This window comes from Chenopodium quinoa, unplaced genomic scaffold (assembly GCF_001683475.1).
Source record: "Chenopodium quinoa cultivar QQ74 unplaced genomic scaffold, ASM168347v1, whole genome shotgun sequence".
NCBI classification, from domain to species: Eukaryota; Viridiplantae; Streptophyta; class Magnoliopsida; order Caryophyllales; family Amaranthaceae; genus Chenopodium; species Chenopodium quinoa.
This window is the reverse complement of record NW_018742951.1, coordinates 7,717,971-7,739,660: the sequence shown is the minus strand read 5'-3', so window position 1 is coordinate 7,739,660 and position 21,690 is coordinate 7,717,971. Positions and strand designations below refer to the sequence as shown.

General features: G+C 33.9%; 1 protein-coding gene and 1 pseudogene across 1 annotated transcript; both read left to right on the top strand.

Annotated features, from left to right (window-relative positions):
* Positions 1-111: 111 nt before the first annotated feature.
* On the top strand, positions 112-2,672 carry LOC110728674 (annotated as a pseudogene).
* A 1,068-nt stretch (positions 2,673-3,740) lies between these two features.
* On the top strand, positions 3,741-9,840 carry LOC110728615 (purine permease 21-like). The gene is made up of 3 exons (XM_021908258.1): positions 3,741-4,024; positions 7,764-7,903; positions 8,421-9,840. Exons 1-3 carry the CDS (start codon positions 3,888-3,890, stop codon positions 9,530-9,532), a joined length of 1,389 nt encoding a protein of 462 aa, XP_021763950.1. The 5' UTR covers positions 3,741-3,887; the 3' UTR covers positions 9,533-9,840.
* Positions 9,841-21,690: the final 11,850 nt, after the last annotated feature.

Genomic DNA, 21,690 nt, shown 5'->3' with positions numbered 1-21,690 from the left:
CTTAATGCTCAAGTTGGCTTCATCAAATTTCAAACAATACAAAATTTACATAAGCTAAATAAGTTCAATCTCCTGAATATCTCACAAGAGCACTGACCCTAATTTTCGCAAATGAAATTACTTGTAAGAAAATCCGAGCGTGTTTCTGCTGTCGGAAAAACTGGTCCTGCAAGGTGAAGACTTATTACTTAATCAGCAGGACTTCACTTCTCAACTGCTCAGCGAAGGCAAATGTAGCCTGTGAAATGTTAACAGCAAAGCTGTACGATAACTTCAGCTGCAGCTTTTACTCTAGACATAGACATAAAACCTCCTATTACACCCTAAAAATAGATCATTAATTTCCATTTTTTTTTATCCAGTCGCTGTAAATATACGTATACTGTGAGGGATTGCATGTAATGGCTATAGATAAAGGGTAGCTTCCTTGCAGAAACACAAGCTTAGTCACATGCTTGTTAGTGTATCTGGTAAGTCATGCCTATGGTAAGCATCTGATAACATTTTGTCAAAATCATATTAGCTAACAAAAGATTTCCTAACTAACTACTTTCTCATTAACGAAACACTTAGAGCATGATAGCGTGAAGGAATGCAGAAAACCCTGCACCCTATATATGAGATGAAACATAGAAAGTCAAAGACGCCAAATTAAGGTCATCAAAGTGTCGTTCCGCTAGCTTTGTAGTTCTAACTGTAAAAAATAACACATGAAAAGTATTTTCTTCTCCACTACATCAATTGCTCCAACAAAAACTCAGACAATCAAGAGAGGATTTTCATTCTGACATGGGGAATTCTGAAGAACAGGAACTCCACATCACAGGTATTGGCAATTTTCTCAGTTAATTACTTTAATAGAACCTAAATATTATTGCACAACCATAATCTTATTTTTAGAGCATGCATTCAACAAATGGTATGAGCTCCGAAAATCAAAATATTGTATCTATTGGCCATAGCAATGATAGCATTAGTGCATATATACAAGAAACAAATTTTCAGAACAATTAAAGAGGGTAGAATCACTAATAAATTATGGTTTGTCATACATACACCATCTCGATTATAAAAGATTCAGTTCATCAAACTAGCTACAACGAATAATCAGAACCAACTCATGTTTCCTCACAATAACCTTAAAAGATGATCAAGAGAACAACGGAATTAAAAGTTGATTAGCATCTTCCTGAATTGAATATAACTGATAAATGAAACATGTCAAAATAGTCATCATACTTGTTTTCGTTTACATTTAGGCTCTCTCTGACATATCCTGTGTTATCTCTGTGCAATGTTCTTTGTTTAGTGAGAGACAGTTTACCGGGTACTTCGTCTCAATCAGAAGCTGTACCCAGTCCATCAGATGAATTACAAAAACAAGGCTTAAATTGGTGGATCAAAATTTCCATTTGCATACTTTTTATCCTTCTCGGTCAGTCCATAGCTGTACTCCTTGGAAGATTATATTACAACAATGGCGGGAAAAGCAAATGGATGGTAACGCTAGTGCAATTTGTAGGATTTCCAGTTCTACTTCCACTGTACTATATCATCCCAAAGGATATTTCCCAAGAAAACACACCAAAAATTCTGCTTCCATTCTCCAAAGTTGCATCAATCTACATACTCCTAGGGTTGATTGGAGCAGGAGCAAGTATGATGTACTCAATAGGACTTGAATACATGCCAGTCTCCACATTTTCTCTCATTTGTGCATCTCAACTGGGTTTCAACGCCCTCTTTTCTTTCTTTTTAAACTCACAGAAGTTCACACCTTACATAACAAATTCTCTTGTTCTGCTTACCATCTCGTCAGCCCTACTTGTCTTCCAAACTGATTCTTCCGTTCCTGAAGGAGTTTCAAAGGAAAATTATGCCATTGGCATCCTGTGTGCTGTGGTAATGCAGCAGGATACGGATTGTCGCTTTCAGTAACAGAGTTTACCTTCCAAAGGATACTGAAGAATGGAAGTTTCAAAGCCATATTAGATATGATTATTTCACTGTCACTTGTTGCAAGTTGTGTTTCGATTGTTGGACTTTTAGCTAGTGGTGAGTTGAAGACACTGAAAGAAGAGATGGATCGGTTTGAGCTCGGAGAACTTTCATATATGATGACTTTAATTTGGACTGCATTGAGTTGGCAGGTGTATACCATTGGCACACTAGGCCTAATCGTTAAAGTGTCATCCCTTTTTTCCAATGTTGTTGCAACTGTAGGACTGCCAATAATTCCAATACTAGCAGCGATCTTTTTCCATGATTCATTGGACGGAATAAAGATAGTTGCCATATTGTTGGCCATCTGGGGATTTGTTTCGTATACCTATCAGGAGTACCTTGATCTTTATATAGACGAAACCACAAACCCCGTTACCACAAATGCTTTTGAAGAAGCTTTTGAGAACAGATATTAGTTAGTAGAAAGAAAAGCTCAAAAAGTAAAAAAAAACAGCAATAAAATAGCAGTATTGCATTGATCATGCCCTTCAATCGGACAGCCTACACACCATGATACCAAGCTTGTCAGTCTCAGATTAAAGGATAACTACCAAGTTGATTATATTGATTAAGATCATTCTGTTTAGAATAAGATGTTATATTGACAGCAATTTGTCTGTTTGATGAATATAATCTTGTTTTATGTCATACATTGAATATTACCCAACTCTGCTGTTTATTGTACTTGAATAGATTTATAGTCAGTATCTGAATTTTGCAGCTAGTTTCCATGTAAACACAACCGATAACTCAAAGAAAGCATTTTTAATCACGTAATTCTCATTCAATAAGGGGCTTTTTTTTTTCATCATACTTTAAAAGCATAGATTTTAATATCTAAACTCACGACCATAGATATAATCACTTAAATATTTCCTCCGTTCTATTAATATTGCAACAAGGATAAAATTACGCATCCCAAAGCACATTTTATATGCTAAATATCAATAACTGTGTAAGAGTATAAATTATAAAAAGTTGATATTGTGAAAGTATTTTATGAGACGAATCCAATAAGATCGCACATGACTATATTTTACTTAACATATATATCATATTATATGATCAAATATGAGTGATGAATAGTGCAAAAAGTCCATTGTTGCAATATTAATAGAACGGAAGAAGTATTAACTATCACTCCGTAGATATGTTGTACAACCTGCTATTTGCTACCTCATTATTTTCTTAATTAAAAAGATATTTGATCATGACATTCATACAATAACCCGAGACATCATCTGAACCCAAAGTATGCAATAATGGATAGTATATCTATAAAACGACCTATAATAATCTATAAGTACCAAAATGACAAATGGCAAACTGATAATTGAGCCGAGCCCAAAAGAGAAAAGGAGGTGAATATGTCTAAAATGGTCCCATACCAAAACCATGTAATAGCCAACATAAAGAAGACGAATAATCGACCCAAACACAAGCATAAAGCGACGTGCTGAATATCCCAAACGTTATACAACTGCTAGTGCTACACCCAACACCTCATATTACATCCGTTTCAATTTATTTGCAACTTTATTATAAATAAATACTACGGAATACAAATTATTTACAATATATTTTCTTTCTATTTTTTCACTTGTCGGTTTTTTTTTTATCTCTCATGCAACCTTAATTTTTTTTCAATCAGTTTATCGCTCACAAACAAATTTTGTCACAGTGTCGTATCACGTCGTTGCGAATAAAATGAAACAGAGGTATTATAAAAATACACATACAGTGCCCCAGTAGTCGTCGTTGTTGTGGCGGAGAAGCTGTTGCTTTCTTTCTTATCTTACTCCACTAGACCACTACTCACTCTATAATCTTCTTCTCTATTATTAATTGTATGTGAGGGTTTACCTTCTCACTTTTCCTCAACAATGGCATCTAAGCTTTCGATGTGTTTTCTTAGCCATGGATTGAACGGGCTGAATTCTAAACAATTCAATGTTCGTTTGCCCGATTTAACTCGTCGACATCAATGCTTGAATCCCGCTTCCTTTAAACCTAATTTCAGGTATTAATTACTTATTTTTCTTTAATTATCGATTAAATTTTTACAATTCTTTGATTTTTGTTCATTATATTTGTTTGCTTCATGCTTTACCAATTTGTGATAAAATTATGGTTTGGATGTTTGATTTGCGGTCGAAGTCAATTTTTTTTTTTTTTAATTTTTTTATTTATTAACTAATTAATTAATCAATCAATTAATTAATTAAAAGTACGGTATATTTTTAATTGTTAATGAAGATTTGTGTTGAGAACTTGAGTATGATTGAATTGGTAGTTATGTTAAAAGACAATTGTTGTAAAAGATAATTAGTTTTCGGTTTTTGGAAATTGAGCGGCAGATTTGTGAATTGTAAATTGTGAATTATGCTTAGAATGTTTTATCCATTTGACTTATTTGGACAATCGTAGACTATTTGTAATTTGTACATAATCATTTTTTTTTTTGTTGAAAAAGACAACACGCACTAATTATTAGGGAAATTAAGGCAAGAATCAAACTCAACAACATCCACAAGAACACTCCCAATTCATAGCCTTAACGAGTAATCAATGGGGTCAATATGAGTCGTAACATACGCCTACTTATTTGCTTCTCTAAAAATATGTGGAAAAAAAAAATAGTTTCAAAAGTACTAGCTAATCGAATAATACCCCGTGAGATAACATCAGGAGTCATCCGTAGCTTTAGCATTGACAAGGTTAAAAGCGCATGCAATGGGTCGATACAATTTGTATGCTATTGTTCAGCCTTTACCCCAAAAATTTAAAACCCTATTATTTGCTAATGCTCTCTGAATCTTTATATTGATGTTGCTGAAAATGAAGCCCAAATAAAACCATTCTTAGTTCTTACAATATGGCCATGTTGTCTTCACCTGATTTTCACTAAATCAATTTTTTTGTCGGGCTAAATTATTTTTACAGATTAAAATTTATTTTTACATAGTATTTATTGTTTGGACTTATTTAGTTATTTATAATGAATTGACATCATTTTTAATAAACTTTCAAGGCCTAGTTATGATGCTTAGCTATAGATAACTATAATGTTGAAAATTTAATTTCTGTAATAATTATCTATGCCCATAAAGTAGAAGATTATGTAAAGGAAAGAAATTAAAAAAGTATTGTCAAATGAAAGTTCTTTAACCATTTTCATCCCTTTCCTGTATAGATTAACATAGATATCTTAAATTAAATTTTTTAATGCATTAAGGATTAATTTTGTAAGTGAAATTTATATATGAAAAACCCTTTTCCCTATATAGTGTAACATAGATCATAACTGGCCTTTACCTCTCCAATTTTTACTGTGCACAAGCACTTTAACTAAGGCCTCGTTTGGTTTGATGTAAAACATTTTCAATAAAAAAATATTTTTTATGGAAAACATATGTTCAAGGAAAACCACAATTGCAATTTACTTTTCTTTTGTTTGCTTCCATACAAAAAAAAAAGTTAGAGAAATTAAAATATAAGTGAAAATGTGATGCATGATAGGAAAGTAAAAAAGAGGTAAGAAAGTAGGAAGAAAATGTAGTTTCCCTTGTTTTGTTAATGAAAATGTTTTCTATCACGGATAAAATTGTTTTCCACCCTTTTACAAACCAAACAAAGGAAAATGGAAAAATTGGGAAAATCATTTTTCCATGATAACATCTTGCATCAAATCAAATAGGGCCTAAGAGCAAACAACACTTATATCACTACCTTCAAAGTCACATATAATTTATAACTACCTCCAGACCCACACTTGACCCGGCAAATTGCACATTGACGTTCACTGTCAGGCATCAGCAACCGGACAAAGTGAGAAGAGGAAAAGCCCCCATTTTAGCATCCTAAAATCCTTACAAAGCTCCAACAACCCCATAACAGCAGCAGCAGCCACCTCACCTTGGGCTCTTGCTATACCTCCCATCCTCAACTTTTCCTTCCAAACAAATCTAACCAGGCCTCCATTGCCACTTTTACCACATCTACCAATTCAGTGGCCTCCCATATTCCTGCAGAAGAAGATGACCTTAAGAAGGCATGAACATGATTTTCTTTATCACTACCACACAGCTATGATACATGCTACATTTTTTTTTTTGAAGACCTTAACAAGGCACCAAAGCACGACTACATAATCCCCATATAAAAGACTTTGCCTTTGGCTGTATTTGGAAAAATGGAAATCCCAAAGGCCCAAATATACTTCTAGAAATCAACCTTTATTAGATGAACATGGACTGCTACTAGAGCTCATACAAGAAATAATAAAATAGTTACCTGTCTTTACAAAAGAGCGAACATCCTTTGTAGTTTGTATAATACCAAGCGTAAATATTGTCTTCCGGCCTTAGCATAAGGAAAAAGAGAGTAATGGCTTAGCTTTAAAAGGTAGAAAGATGATAGGAGTCTATTTGTTTAAGGGTCATGCAACATATTGATTGAGTTGCTATCTCCCATAGTCTACCTACACTCTCTTTCAATTTACCATCTACTTTCCCAGTTCTCCATATGCTTCTCCATTTGTAGTTCAATCTATAACACACTCGTCAATTAGTATTAGGAAATTAACGAACCTTACGAACTTTTGCCGCAAAAAATATTTAAACTTTAGATAATTCTTCACCCTTGCTTAGCAAGTTTTGCCTCGTTAAAATCATGGTCCGTATGGCAACCCATTAACCTCCTTTGAGTTACTTCTTTACACCCCCACCAATACCTCACTGTCATTTTCTAGATGTCATGACAAAGACAACAAGAATCTAAACAAACTCATAAAATCGGTAGTAATCACTTGGAAATTGGAATAATACTTTTAATAAGATTACTTGCAAAAGATGAAGCTTGTTGTTTTTACCCTTTAATCTTCTTTTACACCCTTTTCTTTAAGCAAGGCAAATGCTTAGGATTTTGAACTCCTAATCCATTGAGGCATGCCAAGAAATTTTTCCATGTAATCAATAAGTTGCACCCCTAATCTAGCCAACTTTTTTTAGCATTACTGACGTTCAGGCTCTTTCAAGTTACTTTCTTGCCATCCATTATCCGAACTTGACCCATCCATTAGCATTACCCATATTCAAGATACTTTCTTGTCATCCTTGCTTCTAACTTCTATGTTTTCATGCCTGGCTATCAAGTGCAATCTCTACAAAAACCAGCCTTATTCAACTAAGCCACATCATAATGTGAGATATCTATCCAAATAATTATTTTGGGCGAAAAAACACCATTTCAAAACCAGATCAATATTTTTATTTTATTTTTATTTTTATATTCAATTTGTGGACTCCATGGACTCCTACATTATTCTGAAATGTAGGAGTAAGCTGAAGAAAAGCATCTTTGAATATCTTAATAACATATATGCTCCATTCAACAACTGAATTACCTTCTTTTACTCAAATTTGTTCGAATATGGATATCATCTTCCTTATCAATGTCATTTCTAAGGATGTGATAGACAGGAGGTTGTCATAGAGAAGTATATAATCTATAACATGTTTGACTTGAGGATATGGGTGCCCTGTTGAATAAAGTTAATAACCACAATTCTGTGAATTATGCTTCTGTTTTATACTGTAATCTGCTTTGTTGAAAAATTGTCTAGGTTTGTACTTTTTTTTTTTTTTTTAATTTTACTAGTTTAGTTTTGCTGCTGCTTGTGTTTCCTTTTCTTTTCTTTTCTCTTTATTTGCTTGTCTCCATACTTATACTTTTGATATGTTGCAACTCTCAAATGAAAGACTACAGGTAAATAAAATCTCTCCACTAGTGCCCCGAATATATGCAAACCAGCAAACAAGTGGTGAAGCAGATCTGGGATATGAGAATCCTTCTAATGATGGTGTTTCAAGCTTGATTATACCCCAGAATGATGTTTACGGTATGTTGATTCATGATTATTCTCTAGAATGCGACTTTTTACTTGCAGAAAAGCCACAATTGTTAATAATTATGATAGGATTCAGTTTATACCATCATAATATTGTCCAATATCGGCATTTCATATGTGAAATCAGTACTTTTAGATTTTAAGAATCAAACTTCTTTTTATCAAATCAAAATATAAAATAAACCGATAAAATTTTGAAAAATAGGAATTTAAACTAAAAGCACTTTAAGATGGAAAATGAACTAAAAAGAAAGAGGTCACTTGATGCCTAATATTATGAATGGAGGATTGGAGGGTGTAGTGGAGCATAGCTAAGTTGCTAGTCCTAGTATGCAGTAGTCAACACCATCAGCGGCACCATTGATTGGTGACCAACAGTAGCTACTTTGATGAAGCATTTAGATAGAATGGTTGTCAAACCAACCTGCAGAAGATCTTTCAGTACCAACCCCCCTCCCCCCAATAATACATGTTCCTGAAAGGCTGAAACACTATGTATCTGGTACAGTCAGCAACAGCAAACCAGGAATAATGCCAGAGTCGGAAGATACCGCCAGCTCATCAAGTTCATCACAGCAACCAGGGTTAAAGTGGTGGATTGTTATTGCGTTCTATATAGTCTGTGTCCTTCTTGGGCAGTCAGCAGGTATGATACTTGGAAGATTTTATTATAATGAAGGTGGGAAAAGCCAATGGATGGCAACACTGGTGCAATATGCTGGCTTTCCATTGTTATTACCCTTGTACCGCATCTTTCCCAGGAAATCAATCCAGAGTCACAAACCAATTAATGAGCTTTCTCCTCTCAAAACAGCATCAATATACCTATTCTTTGGGCTATTTGTGGCAGCAGTTGGTATGATGTACTCAATAGGACTGCAATATGTACCTGTCTCTACTTTCTCGCTCTTATGTGCATCCCAGTTGGCCTTCAATGCATTCTTTTCTTTCTTCTTAAATTCTCAAAAGTTCACACCTTACATAATTAATTCTCTTGTCTTGCTTACCATCTCATCTGTCTTACTGGTGATTCAGTCTGGTTCTTCAGTTCCTGAAGGAGTTTCGAAGGCTAATTATGTCTTTGGTTTCATTTGTGCTATTGCCTATCCAATGGCGTATGGATTGTTACTTTCTTTAACAGAGTTTGCCTTCCAGAAAGTATTTAAGAATGATAGTTTTGAAGCAACTTTGGATTTGCTTCTTCGTCAGTCATTCATTGCAAGTAGTATTGCAGTGGTTGGAATTGTAGCTACTGGAGACCTGAAATCCGTGAAAGCAGAGATGAATCAATTTAGGTTTGGAAAAGTGTCATACGTGATGACTTTAATTTGCACAGCATTGAGTTGGCAAGTTTACAATATTGGCTTATTTGGATTGATTGTGAGGGTGTCATCGCTGTTTTCCAATGTCGTCTCTACTTTAGGATTGCCGATTGTTCCAGTGCTAGCAGTGATCTTTTTTAGTGACATAATGGATGGAATAAAGGTGGTGGCCATGTTATTGGCCATTTGGGGGTTTGTTTCATATGCCTATGATCAATACCTTGATGAGTGTAGTAAAACTAAAACTGTAAACCCAACTCCCTCATATGCATCCGGAGCTTTGGAGTACAAAAGCTAGTTTGTACAACAGGAAGGTGGAAGACGATTCTCTTTGAGTTTTCAGGTCTTGATTCGATCTCATTTGCTTGATCGTGATCCTCTAATCGGCTGATCTTTACCTCTTTTGCTGGTACTTGATAGCTCAATCAACGACGTGTGCTGGTAAAGGTGGATTATGAGGGTGTAGCTTCTCTTGTCATAGATTTAAGTTTATTTGTTGGAGGGCTTGAGGCCTTTGTATTTTTGTAGACAAGTGATCCTATAGAAAAACAAATAGTCTTTTCTTGATTGTAAAATTACATGATGTCATGATTTCTTTTTCGTCAACCCTCCTGCTTTAAAATGTTTCTTTCATTATCTATGTATTCATTCAAAAACTGAAAAATAAAATTTTGCTATCTTCTTCCCTCATATTATTCATATCAGCCTTATTGTGGCTTGACAGGAATTATTGTTGTGCTAAAGTACAGGTTAATTGGGCAAACAGTAAAGGCTGAAAGAATGTCTCATATCTCCTAACGAATCCAGACTGTAGAAATGTCTGTGGCACCACCATCTCATAAAGTAGTAAGAATAGGCATACAATCAGTGCGAGTACGGAGATTCACAAAATCCTGATGGCAAACAAGCAGGCTAACAATTCAGCTTGAAAAGCCGATTGGGCAAAACAAGCCTGGGCTTCTCCTAAGATATTATCAGTACCAATGGACGAGAAAATCTAACCTGTACCTGCCCTACAATCTTTTGAATCACAGGCACCATCAATGATAAGATCTACAGAAAGGTAGTCTAACCCCTCACCTCGAAGAAAATACGAATTCAGATGAATACCAAAACCAGGAGGGGTGAATCTATGATTAGAAATAGGGAACTCCCTAGCTAAAAGGCTCCTAGAAACCCAGGCATTTGCAAGTTGGAAAACCGAACTAGGAGAACTAAAGATCCAAATTGCCCATGCAAAACCCAAAAAAGTCCAACCTAGTCCAATCCTTTAGAGAAGCCAAGGAATTAATTTAACTAGTGAACCAAACCTCAAAGGGGAACGAAGATTCATCAGGCATTCGAAGACCTAAGGGACCACATACACTCACAGACGGCGAACAAAAGGGCACTCCAAGAAAAGATGTTCAACCGTTTCAGGAGCCTGGTTGCAAAAACCGTAGTTCGGATCTATTGGCATACCTTTAGTACATAAAATGGCAGCCACCGGTAATGCCTTATATAAGATTTTCCACGTAAACAGCTTCCACTTTTGAAGAATAGGCATACCCCAAAGTTGTTTCCACCAGTGAGAAGAAGTACTGATAAGTGGAGTGGCCGGCCGATCCAGATGTTGGATTAGATGAGCATAAGCTGATTTAGTCGAAAAAAATCCATCTCGAGTAAATTTCCAATAAACATAATCATCCATCATCCGATGAGGACACTCTAATCCTAGAATACGAACTGCACTTGAGGTGGGAAAAACCGATGAAATAAAGAAGAGTCCCATGCATTCGTGCATGGATCAAGTAAAGAAGACACTAGAGTTGGAAGATCTGATCCAGCTAGTGAATCCTTGAACTGCACTGAAATACCGGGCACCCAAGAATCCGGTAAAATACGGACATGTGAACCATTTCCCACCTTCCAACAAAGACCGTGACCAAGAGATCTGAAGCCTTCTACTAAACTCCTGCAACCCCAAGAAGGATGGGGAATTCTAGCGAGTTTTGAACACGAAGCAGGGTAGGATACCTAGCTTTTAAAATACGGGAGACTAGTAAATGAGGATTCTGTAGAAATCTCCAAGACTGCTTAGCCAACAAAGCTGAATTAAAATATCCCAAGTGACGAATACCTAAACCTCCCACACCTTTAGGCAAATGCAGAAGCAAAGAGGAAGTTAACACAAGTCCTCGAGACGAAGAATTATTATTCCACCAGAAGCGAACCAGGAGATTATTTACTTTTTCACAAACTGTATGTAGAAGGAACCTTAAAAACCAAAAGCACATGGTTAAAGGAAGCAACCAGAACTGAATTAATAATTACCAATTTCACTGCAGCCGAAAGATGAAGAGAGGCAAAGCTAGTCAAACAATTGACAACCTTGTCAATGAGAGGTTAGAACTCCTTACATTTACTCTTGTCCATATCAACCGGAACACCCAAATAAGATCCCAAAGAAGAGCGAACCTGCATATGCAATGATCTGGCCATGTAATCACGATAGTCCTCTCGAATGTTGGACTTAATATAACAACCGATTTCCGCAGATTAATCATTTGGCCAGAGGCAGAATAGAAGTTATTAACAACAACTAAGATTTGTTCACAGGTTGAAGGGGTTGGCCGGAAAAAGAGCAAGGAGTCGTCTGCAAAGAGAAATCGAAGGAGCACCACGCGAAATCCTAATACCCTGAAATAAAGTTTCCTCTTTAGCCTTACGAAATGAAGCATAGCTGAAAAAATCTCCATGCATAGGACAAAAAGGTATGGGGATAAAGGATCCCCTTGACGAAGACCGTACTAGGCCGAAGAATCTTAGTAGGATTGCCATTAACCAAGATTTGGTAAGAAACTGTGGAAACACATTGTTGAATAATGTGTATCCAATAAGGAGAAAATCCAAAAATACGAAGAACTTGCCAAAGAAAGTCCTAGCTGGCCAATCATACGCCTTATTCATATCCAGTTTCAAAGCAGTCGAAAAAGTTCTTCCCCGAGAAGAATTCATGTAAGTGAAAAGTTCATGAGCAATAAGGTTGTTCTCTGACATTGAGACGACCTGGGACAAAAGCATTTTGATGCTCAGATATGATTCACGAAAAAACCTTTTGTAGTCAATTGGTAATACATTTTGCAATGCATTTATATAATACATTACATAGCCCAATCAGCCGAAATTGAGAAGCTTGCTCAGGATGTTCTACCTTTGCTAAAAGAATAAGGAAGGTATGATTCCACTCACGAAGCATATAACTGATGACAAAAAAGTACTGAATAACAGAAATTTCTGACTTACCACTGACCAATGAGACTTAAGGGATGCCGAGGAGAAACCATCCGGTCCCGGTGATTTTGAGTCAGTCAATATTGAACATAGCTTGCTTAATCTCAGCTGTAGAAAATAGAACCATAAGTTCCTGTTGATCATAGACGAGAAGGCCTAAATTATCCCACTGCAACACATGAACATCAGAAACCCCATTATGACACCGGTGCAAAGAAGAATAGTAGTCAAAGACAATCTGACGAATTCCATCTTGATGATGGACCCAAATACCAAAGTTGTGCATTGTATTATGGCGACTCCGAGATTGAACATGAGAAAAGAGCAGATGAGAATGAGATTCACCCACAGCATTCCATTTAACCTTAACTCTTTGTTTCTAGCACAAAAAAGCAGCCTATGATTGTGCAAGTTTTTCTTCCCTAGTTGAAATAAACGAGTATATATCAAGTCGAGATTCTAGATTCTAAGCAAAGGGAGCAATCTAATCATGTAACTCTTTTCAATTAATACCCCAAAGTTTCTTATGAGCAACACACCAAGAAAGTAGATTCCTACAACTTCCGGGAGATAGCAAACATTGGTGATCTAGGGAAAATCAAATCCCAATTCAAAGAGATAATAGAAGCTACTTCCTTTGATAGCGGGCACCAATTTTCTACACTATAAGGGCGCTGATGTGACAGAACATTTGGAGACTCTTACAAAATCACAACCGCATGATCAGAAAATAAAATTGGTTGGTGAAGAAGAGAAGCATCAGGGTGGTCAAGTAACCAATGATGGGTCGCAAAAGCTTTATCCAACCGTTCAAAGGTAGGATATCCATTGTTATGTCCATTAGTCCAAATAAAAGGCGGTCCCAAAAAAGGAATGTCCAACAATTCACAGGCAAGTTTCCATTGTTGGAACTCATACCTACCATGTATGCTATCAGAGCCACCCACCTTGTGAGACATATACTCTACCTGATAACACAACCTTAGGTAGCGTACGTAAAATGTTTGAAATTTCATACCAAACAGTGGACCAACCCAACAAATGAGGCGACTCATACACAAACAGGATATGCTTTAATTCATCACTAGGATTACAAACTTGACATAAAATAACATGCGAGGAAATTGAAATAGGTACAAGCTTCATCAGGGTGAACCAAAAAACTACCAAACCCCCACTATGTCCTTGAGCATCTATGCCACAAAAACCATCAAACCCTAAAGGAAAAGGCTTATGTACAACATCATTTATAGCAACAAAAGTCTCCATAAGGAACATGACATCGATGTTGAAAGAGCGGACTAACGAAGACAAGTATGGAACCTTAGGGGAGTCCGATGACCCTAAACCCCTACAATTCCAGGCTCCCACATTCATTGGCCCAGAGGTGACCCTATAAGGAGGGTCACCGAGCCCTAATCAGAACATACCAAAGATGGGGAGCAAGTAACAACCACTCCACTCGATTCCCTTCCTTTTCTTTAAAGGATTAAAGTAAGACAAACACACAGGTGGATTGATTGTAGGAGGTGTTCCTGGATCAGAATCAGATGGTCGACGTTTTGGAGGGAAAACTTCCTTAACCCCATTCCAAACTTTCCCTTGGTTACTAACCATCTTGAGAAAAGGAGGTTTTGGTCGCTTGAGAGGATAAAAATATTTATTTAACCTCAAGGATCGAGGAGAATGAGAAAATGGAGGAGTAGTATTGGTGGGTGAGGGTTGAAAGGAGTCAGGGCAATGTTGGTTCTGTTTCGGAGCGTGTAGGGGTTTTTTGTGGATTGAGAAATTGGGTTGGATTGGTGTTTGGCTCGATTCATTTGGAGCAAGGTTAAATGTGTACTGTTGGTTCCGATTGTGATTTCCTCTTTTTCAAAGGTGAGAAGGATGGAGTAGCAAACTCACGGGGTCTTTTGTTGGATTGAATGTTCTGGGGTTGAGGTGGGTCGATGGTTTTGAAAAAACTCTTGAGATTCACTGTGGTTGTTCTAAATTTTTCAGTTCTCTTTAGGCCAATATTCATGTTTGAGAGATTCTGGGCAAGCAATATAGCAGACTTACATAACCCACTCTTGTCAACCAAAAAAGGAACAGACATATAAGGATTCAAAGAGAAAGTATCTGCTTATGGCCAACTCTATTACACCTAGAGCACAAAATAAACAAATTCTCATATCTGAAATTAATCCATTTACACTCAAGAGTGTCCAAGGTCCAAGTAACAACCAGATAATAATGGTTCCAAAACATGAATTTAAAGTTTTACTCTAACTAAGCATCTAATTGATCGTGGAGTGGGGTCATCAATACACAGAATGTTTCCAGCCAGAGTAAGCATTGGTTTAACGTCATTAATCTCACATAAGTTCAGAGGTACCTCATCGAGATGAACCCAAATAGCTTCCTCGTCAAATTTTATATCTCTGATTGACTCACCCTGATTCCAAGGCTTAAAGAGTAGAAGAGCAGCTTGGTACGTTGCTAAGCCCTGTTGCAGCAAAGCGTCTCTATCGCGGACATCCTCACAAAGAAACAGGAAGATATTTTCGAATTTCTAGACTATAATTTCCCCAAATTTAATCCACTAGTGTAATACTCAATTTTGGATTCGGGTCTCTAAGAAATTTCTATACTCTAAGAATTTGCCAAGAACAAGATGGTGGAAGCAGGGAGTAAAGCTTGAAGATGAGCAAACTCCGGCTCAGACGTGCGAAGAAGTGATTAACTGTCATCGCTGTTAAAAGAGGGGAAAATAAATTTAGGGGATAACTTTATAGAGATGAAGGGTAACCGAAAAGATCAAGAAAATTAAAGGCTAAAGTAGTTTTATCGAACTTTTTACTATTCCCAGCTTTTGAACTTTTGCTATTCAAACATGTGATGTGTTTTGAGCGTGAATACACCAAAAATTGTTTGATATTGTCAAGACGGGTATTTTTATTGTAATAAACAAGATTTGACTCTATATTTGTTTGATATAAAATGCATATGTTATATATCTTTACTAGTTTAGAATCCGTGCCATGCACACACTATAAGAAAATTGTTTTTTCGTAACGATTGTACATTTATTACAATATGCACATATGTTTGTGAAAATAGTACAAGAATCTATATCATTTTACAATCGATATATTAAACCCATATGAAATCGATATGAAAAACATAATAATATTTATTTATTCACCTTTTTCTGCACATTTATAAAATTATGGAAAAGTATATCGTTTACAATCGCCACTAAAACCCAAAAATCGATACAAAAAGCCTATTTTACACTAGATTTTAAAATTTTGTTTGACAAAGAAAACATAAAATATGTCATAGCTTATTTGGAAAACATTTAATATTAGAGCTTGAGGTTGTATGTTCGAATCTTGTATAGATCATATGTAGGGATTTTTTTTTTCTTTTTAAATTTTTTTTTTTTGGTAGAAAATGAGTTCAACATTTGTAACGATTATAATCGCTACAATAATCACCATGATTTAATGGAGTTTTTCGTATCGATTAATGAGGACAACCCCAGCGAAAGCGAAAATCACTACTAAAGGCTATGGTAACGGCAGATATTGTATCGAATAACTATTCGTTGAGATTTTTTTTTGTAGCAATTACAATCGATACGAAATGTTAAAATAATCGCTAAGAAAATGTATTTTTCTTGTAGTGACAGTTTACAATAGTATTTCATCACTACCTCCGTTTCATATTATTTGCAACTTTAGGGTATTATTCCCTCCATTTAATTTTGTAATAATCGCAACACTTTTCTTTTTCATCCGTTTAATAATAATTGCTAACACCTTTCTTATTTGCTAAGAATGCACTAATATTTTATTATTTCTCTTTCCTACCAACCCCACTTACACTATTTTTTTTTATTATTTCTCTTTCCTATTAACAATTAAATATATTCCCACCAACTATACTTTATAGAGCGCGTATTGCGTGCGGCAGGCTTCCAATAAAAGCCCAGAATGAGCGCGGGTTATAAGCACGGTGTTAACGGGCTTCGCGGGCTGTTGTAAATTAAAAGACTCAGTAATTTCTTAGGTTTTCACACAAAATCGAAGAAGAAGAAGAAGAAGAAGAAGAAGAAGAAGAAGAAGATCGCACAATTTTAAAATTTACAATGGAAGAAGAAAGTCAAACAAATAAATCAATTCATGATCAAAATGAAGTAATCGATCAGCAAAATGAATCAAATTATCAACAATTTGATTCAAATAATCAACAAAAGGATTCAAATTCACCTAATTCATCTACAATCACGTCAGAAAATCCTGGTTATTCTAATTTTTTAACTCTATAACCTTTTTCGTCAATTTTTTAACATTTAAAGTTAATCTTGAGATTTATGTGACTTATGATCTCTAAATTTCTAATTCAGAAGAAAAAGAATCTAAAAAAAAAAACGATGATAAAGAAGCTGATGTTGGTGAGTAAATTATGTTTTATAATTCAAGTTATTAAAAATTTATGCGAAGAACAATATTCAATCAGCCATGTTAAAGTTAATATAATCGAATCATGATTGATATCAGTAAATAAAAAAAAAGGACGATATCAGCCAATATAAGGTTAATATTCATGACCAATATCAGCCAACAAATTGAATATATCAGCCAATAAAAAGCTAATATCATCCATTGCATGACTGATATCAGGTAATTACAGAGATAATATTAAACAATTGATTACTATGTAAACATGATAATAACAAGAAATTTTAAATAAAATTATATGTGTCTGTTGTTGGCTTATATATTTCTTTTATTTATGTGATAAGATAATTTAGTTGGCTTATATCAGTATTTTTTTTGGCTTATATGTATTTTTTGTTTTCTAGTATCACCATAATGATGGCTTATATGATCTGTGTTGCCTGATATCTATTCGTTGGCTTATATCAGTATTTTGTTGGCTTATATGTATTTTTTAATGTCTGATATCATCATAACGATGGCTTATATAATCATATTAATGACTGATATAATAAATATATAATCTATTACATATTTATTATTTGACAAGATAATTTCGTTGGCTTATATCAGTATTTTGTTGGCTTATATGTATTTTTTGTTTTTTGAGATCATCATAATGATGGCTTATATGATCTATATTGTCTTGGCTTATATTAGTATTTTGTTGGCTTATATGTATTTTTTGTTGTCTGATATCATCATAATGATGGCTTATATAATTATACTAATGGCTGATATAAAAAACATATGATCTATTATTTATTTTATATTATCTATTATAAAATACATATCTTCTATTACAGAATATATATCATCTAATAGATGCATTATATTTTTTATTTTATATTACATGTCATGCATTACAGATTACATATATTGTATTGCAGATTTGGATGATTTTAAGTATGATAGTGATAAAGATATAAATTTATCTTTGATGGGAAGAATTGTTGAAGATCGTCAAGATGCATTGCGTTTATACAAAGCTCATTATAGAGTAGTTGGATTTAGTGTTAGAAAAAGTACATTAAGAAGTGCCTATGGTATACCATATGATTTTTACTTTTGTTGCTCAAAGGAGGGATTTATAGATGTAAAAAGATAGAAAAAGGAAAAAGAAATTACATTTGGTGAAATGCCTACAGAAACAGAAGGACAATCAAAGAAAAGGAAAAAGAGATGTGTCAATGACACTAAAACTGGTTGTAAAGCTAATATCATATTCAAGCAAAAAGAAAGTGGAGTGTATTGTGTTATTCAACATAACACATAACACAATCATGAGTTAGTTGATACAACATAAAGGCATCATCCGAAATCTGAAAGAAATATAAAGGAAGAAATAGGAAAGCTGATTGAAAAATTGATTGAAAGTGGTATAAAGCCAATGGATGTCTTTGAATTTTTATCAAATGAGGTTGGATCAGAAGAGGCTTTAGAACACACAAAGAGAGATCTGTTGAATTATGTGACTAGATATAGATCAGAAAGAATTGAAGGTGGAGATATGCAATGTGTTTTGGATACACTACAAGAGAGAGCAGAAGCAAATTCCTCTTTCTTTTATCGTTTGAAGTTTGGTGATTGTGATCAGATTGTAAGTTATTTTTGGCGTGATTCAATGATGCTAGAAGATTACAAAGCCTTTGGAGATGTAGTTGTATTTGATACAACTTATAAGACAAATAAAATTTGGTTTAATTTGTGCTCCAATAGTTGGGGTAAACAATCATTAGAGAACAACTATGTTTGGTTGTGCCTTTATGACTGATGAGACTATTGCTACATTTGAATGGGTTCTTAAAAATTTCAAAAAGTCAATGAGAGGATTAGAGCCAAATACAATATTTACAGATCAAGATCAAGCAATGAGCAATGCAATTGAAAAGGTAAACTTTAATTCATTTCAGCCAACTTTTAAATTATTTCATCCAGATGACAGATGATATCATCTGAATGATTGATAATAAAATCTAACAGATAAATGATATCATCTAAGAAATAGATGATATAATCTAAATGATAGATGATATAATCTTAGTAATAGATTATATTATCTAAATGATAACTGATATCATCAAATACATAAATGATTATATCATTTATATCTTTAATAATTATTAATATATGATATATAACATGCAGGTTCTACCAAATTCAAGACACAGATTATGTTTGAGGCATCTTCAAAATAAACTTTGTTTCAAGGTTTGGTCAATTGAAAAGTAATGAAGATTTCAAAAATATGTTTGACAAATGTTTATATGGCTGTGATGATGATAAAGAATTTGAAGCTAGATGGAATGAAATGATTTAGAAGTTTGGTTTGGAAGAAAAATCTTGGTTTGAATGATTATATGATCTTAGGATGAAATGGTGTCCTATGTTTAGCAAGGACATATTTTCTGCTGGAATTTTATCATCACAAAGATCAGAGATGAAAAATAGAGCTATATCATTCAAAGCCAACAAGAAGACTTCATTATTTGAATTCTTCCATATCTTTGACGCAATAGTAAAAAAATGGAGAAGCAATGAAAAAGAAGATATTTATAGAAACAAGGTAGAAAAGCCAAAAATAAAATACAAGTTATTGAAACAAGCGACTGAAATTTACACTTTGAATCTTTACAAAGACTTTGTAGAAGAATATGACACGAGTATGAGATCTTATATTCAAGATTTATCTCATGTAATAATAATTCTTGGTCTGAAGATGTTTGAAGTGTCATTAACTGAAGAATTCAAGAGCAGCCATCGGGTTATTTACTATAAGAGTTTGAAAGAATTTGCTTGCTCCTGATGTTTCAATGAAACAGGAATGATATGCTACCACATATTAAGATTAATGCATATGCATAATGTATTTACTATCCCAGTAGTGTACATCAAGAAGAGATGGACAAATAAGGAAAAGATCAAAGAAATTAATGAAGAGGAAAAGAGAAGAAAAACAGTTGCTGATCCTTTAAGACCGAAAACAAAAGGTAGGCCACCTGGAAGAAACAAAAGGATTGAAGGGAATTTTGAAAGAAGAAAGGGTGCTACTAGACATCCAAATAGATTTGGGATAAAAACTCCAAATCCACAATATTTAAACTTATTTTGTAATAAAATTATAGAAATGTATTGTTTTATTAGTTTTAGTGTCAAAAATGATATACAATGTTAGTCTTTCAGACAGTTTTATGATTCATATCATTTAAGCTAACATAAATATCATGTAAGCCAATAATTAAGTCATATTAGCCAATATAAATAACAAATCATCCTTTGAAAGAATAAAATTAGCCAACAAAAGTATCATATAAGCCAAAAAAATTGATGATAGCAAACGGAATGATTTTAGCCATTCAAAAAAAAAAAAACATTTAAGCCAAAGGAATTATTTTAGCCATTTAAAAAATCATTTAAGGTAAAAAATCATTTAAGCCAACCTTCAATCATATATCATCCATAATTCATATCATTTAAGCTAACATAAGAATCATATAAGCCAACAATAGAATCATTTAAGCCAACATAGAATAATATTAGCCAACATAACAATCATATAAGCTAAAGAATTTATGATAGCCAAAGGAATGATATCAGTAATTTAAAAATCCATTTACACCAAAAAAAAATTTTTATAAGCCATTAAATAGAACAAATAAGCCAACATAATAAACAAATCAAAATCAAATGATATGATAAATTGTTTAAATCAATCACATGTACATGTACAAAAACGAAAAAATTCTAAAAGTCAAATATACTATTTTTCTTCTATTTATTATATGCATGTACTATATCTGAATAGAACATACTACGTACTAAAAGAAGGAATTTGTAAAGGTGTTTCTTGGAAATTGTAGTATCATTTATTAATGTATATATTTTTATTTTTGCTTTATTTTTGAAAGTGGTAGAGTCATATAAATTCCCTCATTTTCTTCCTTCCTCTCTCAATCTGTCAATTCCCATGTATTCTACTCCTCTTAAAATTTGGGAAAAACTTCAACTTGATTGCGGCGAAGAAAAAATATGGAAGACCACCGCTCTTATAGCAACAAAACAATGATTCCACGAAGAAAGGTATGTTTCGCATCTTAATTTGGAGGCTTTCATTTCATTTTAGGGTTTAGGGTTTTCAATTTGGGAATTTAATTAATGTGGTTCAGATTGTAGTTTTCAATTCGTTTTTAGGTTAAGGATTTTCAATTTGGGGATTTAATTAATGTTGTAACTAATATTAATTAAAAGGTGGCTTATATTTTTCTTATATTTTTGATTGATTTAATAGTTGTTTTTCATTTAATAGTTTTGTATGCTTATATAACTATGTTGTTTTTGCCTTAAATAATTATATTGTTGCATTATATATACATTATACAATAAATTACATCTTTATTTTGTTGTCTAATGTAAACAATTTGTAAGCGTATATGATACTTATTATGCCTAATATAATACTTATTGGGCTTATATGATTCCTTCATTGTTGGATTATTTGTTTATTTAGTTGGCTTAAATGTTTATTCTATCTTTTGGCTTTTAAGATCATTTTTCTGGCTGAAATCTTTATCTTGTTGGCTTAAATAGTTTTTTAAATGGCTAATTTCGAGGCTTTCAATTCGTTTTAAGGTTAAGGGTTTTCAATTTGGGGATTTAATTAATGTGGTTCATATTGAACAGGAATATGTAAATTATT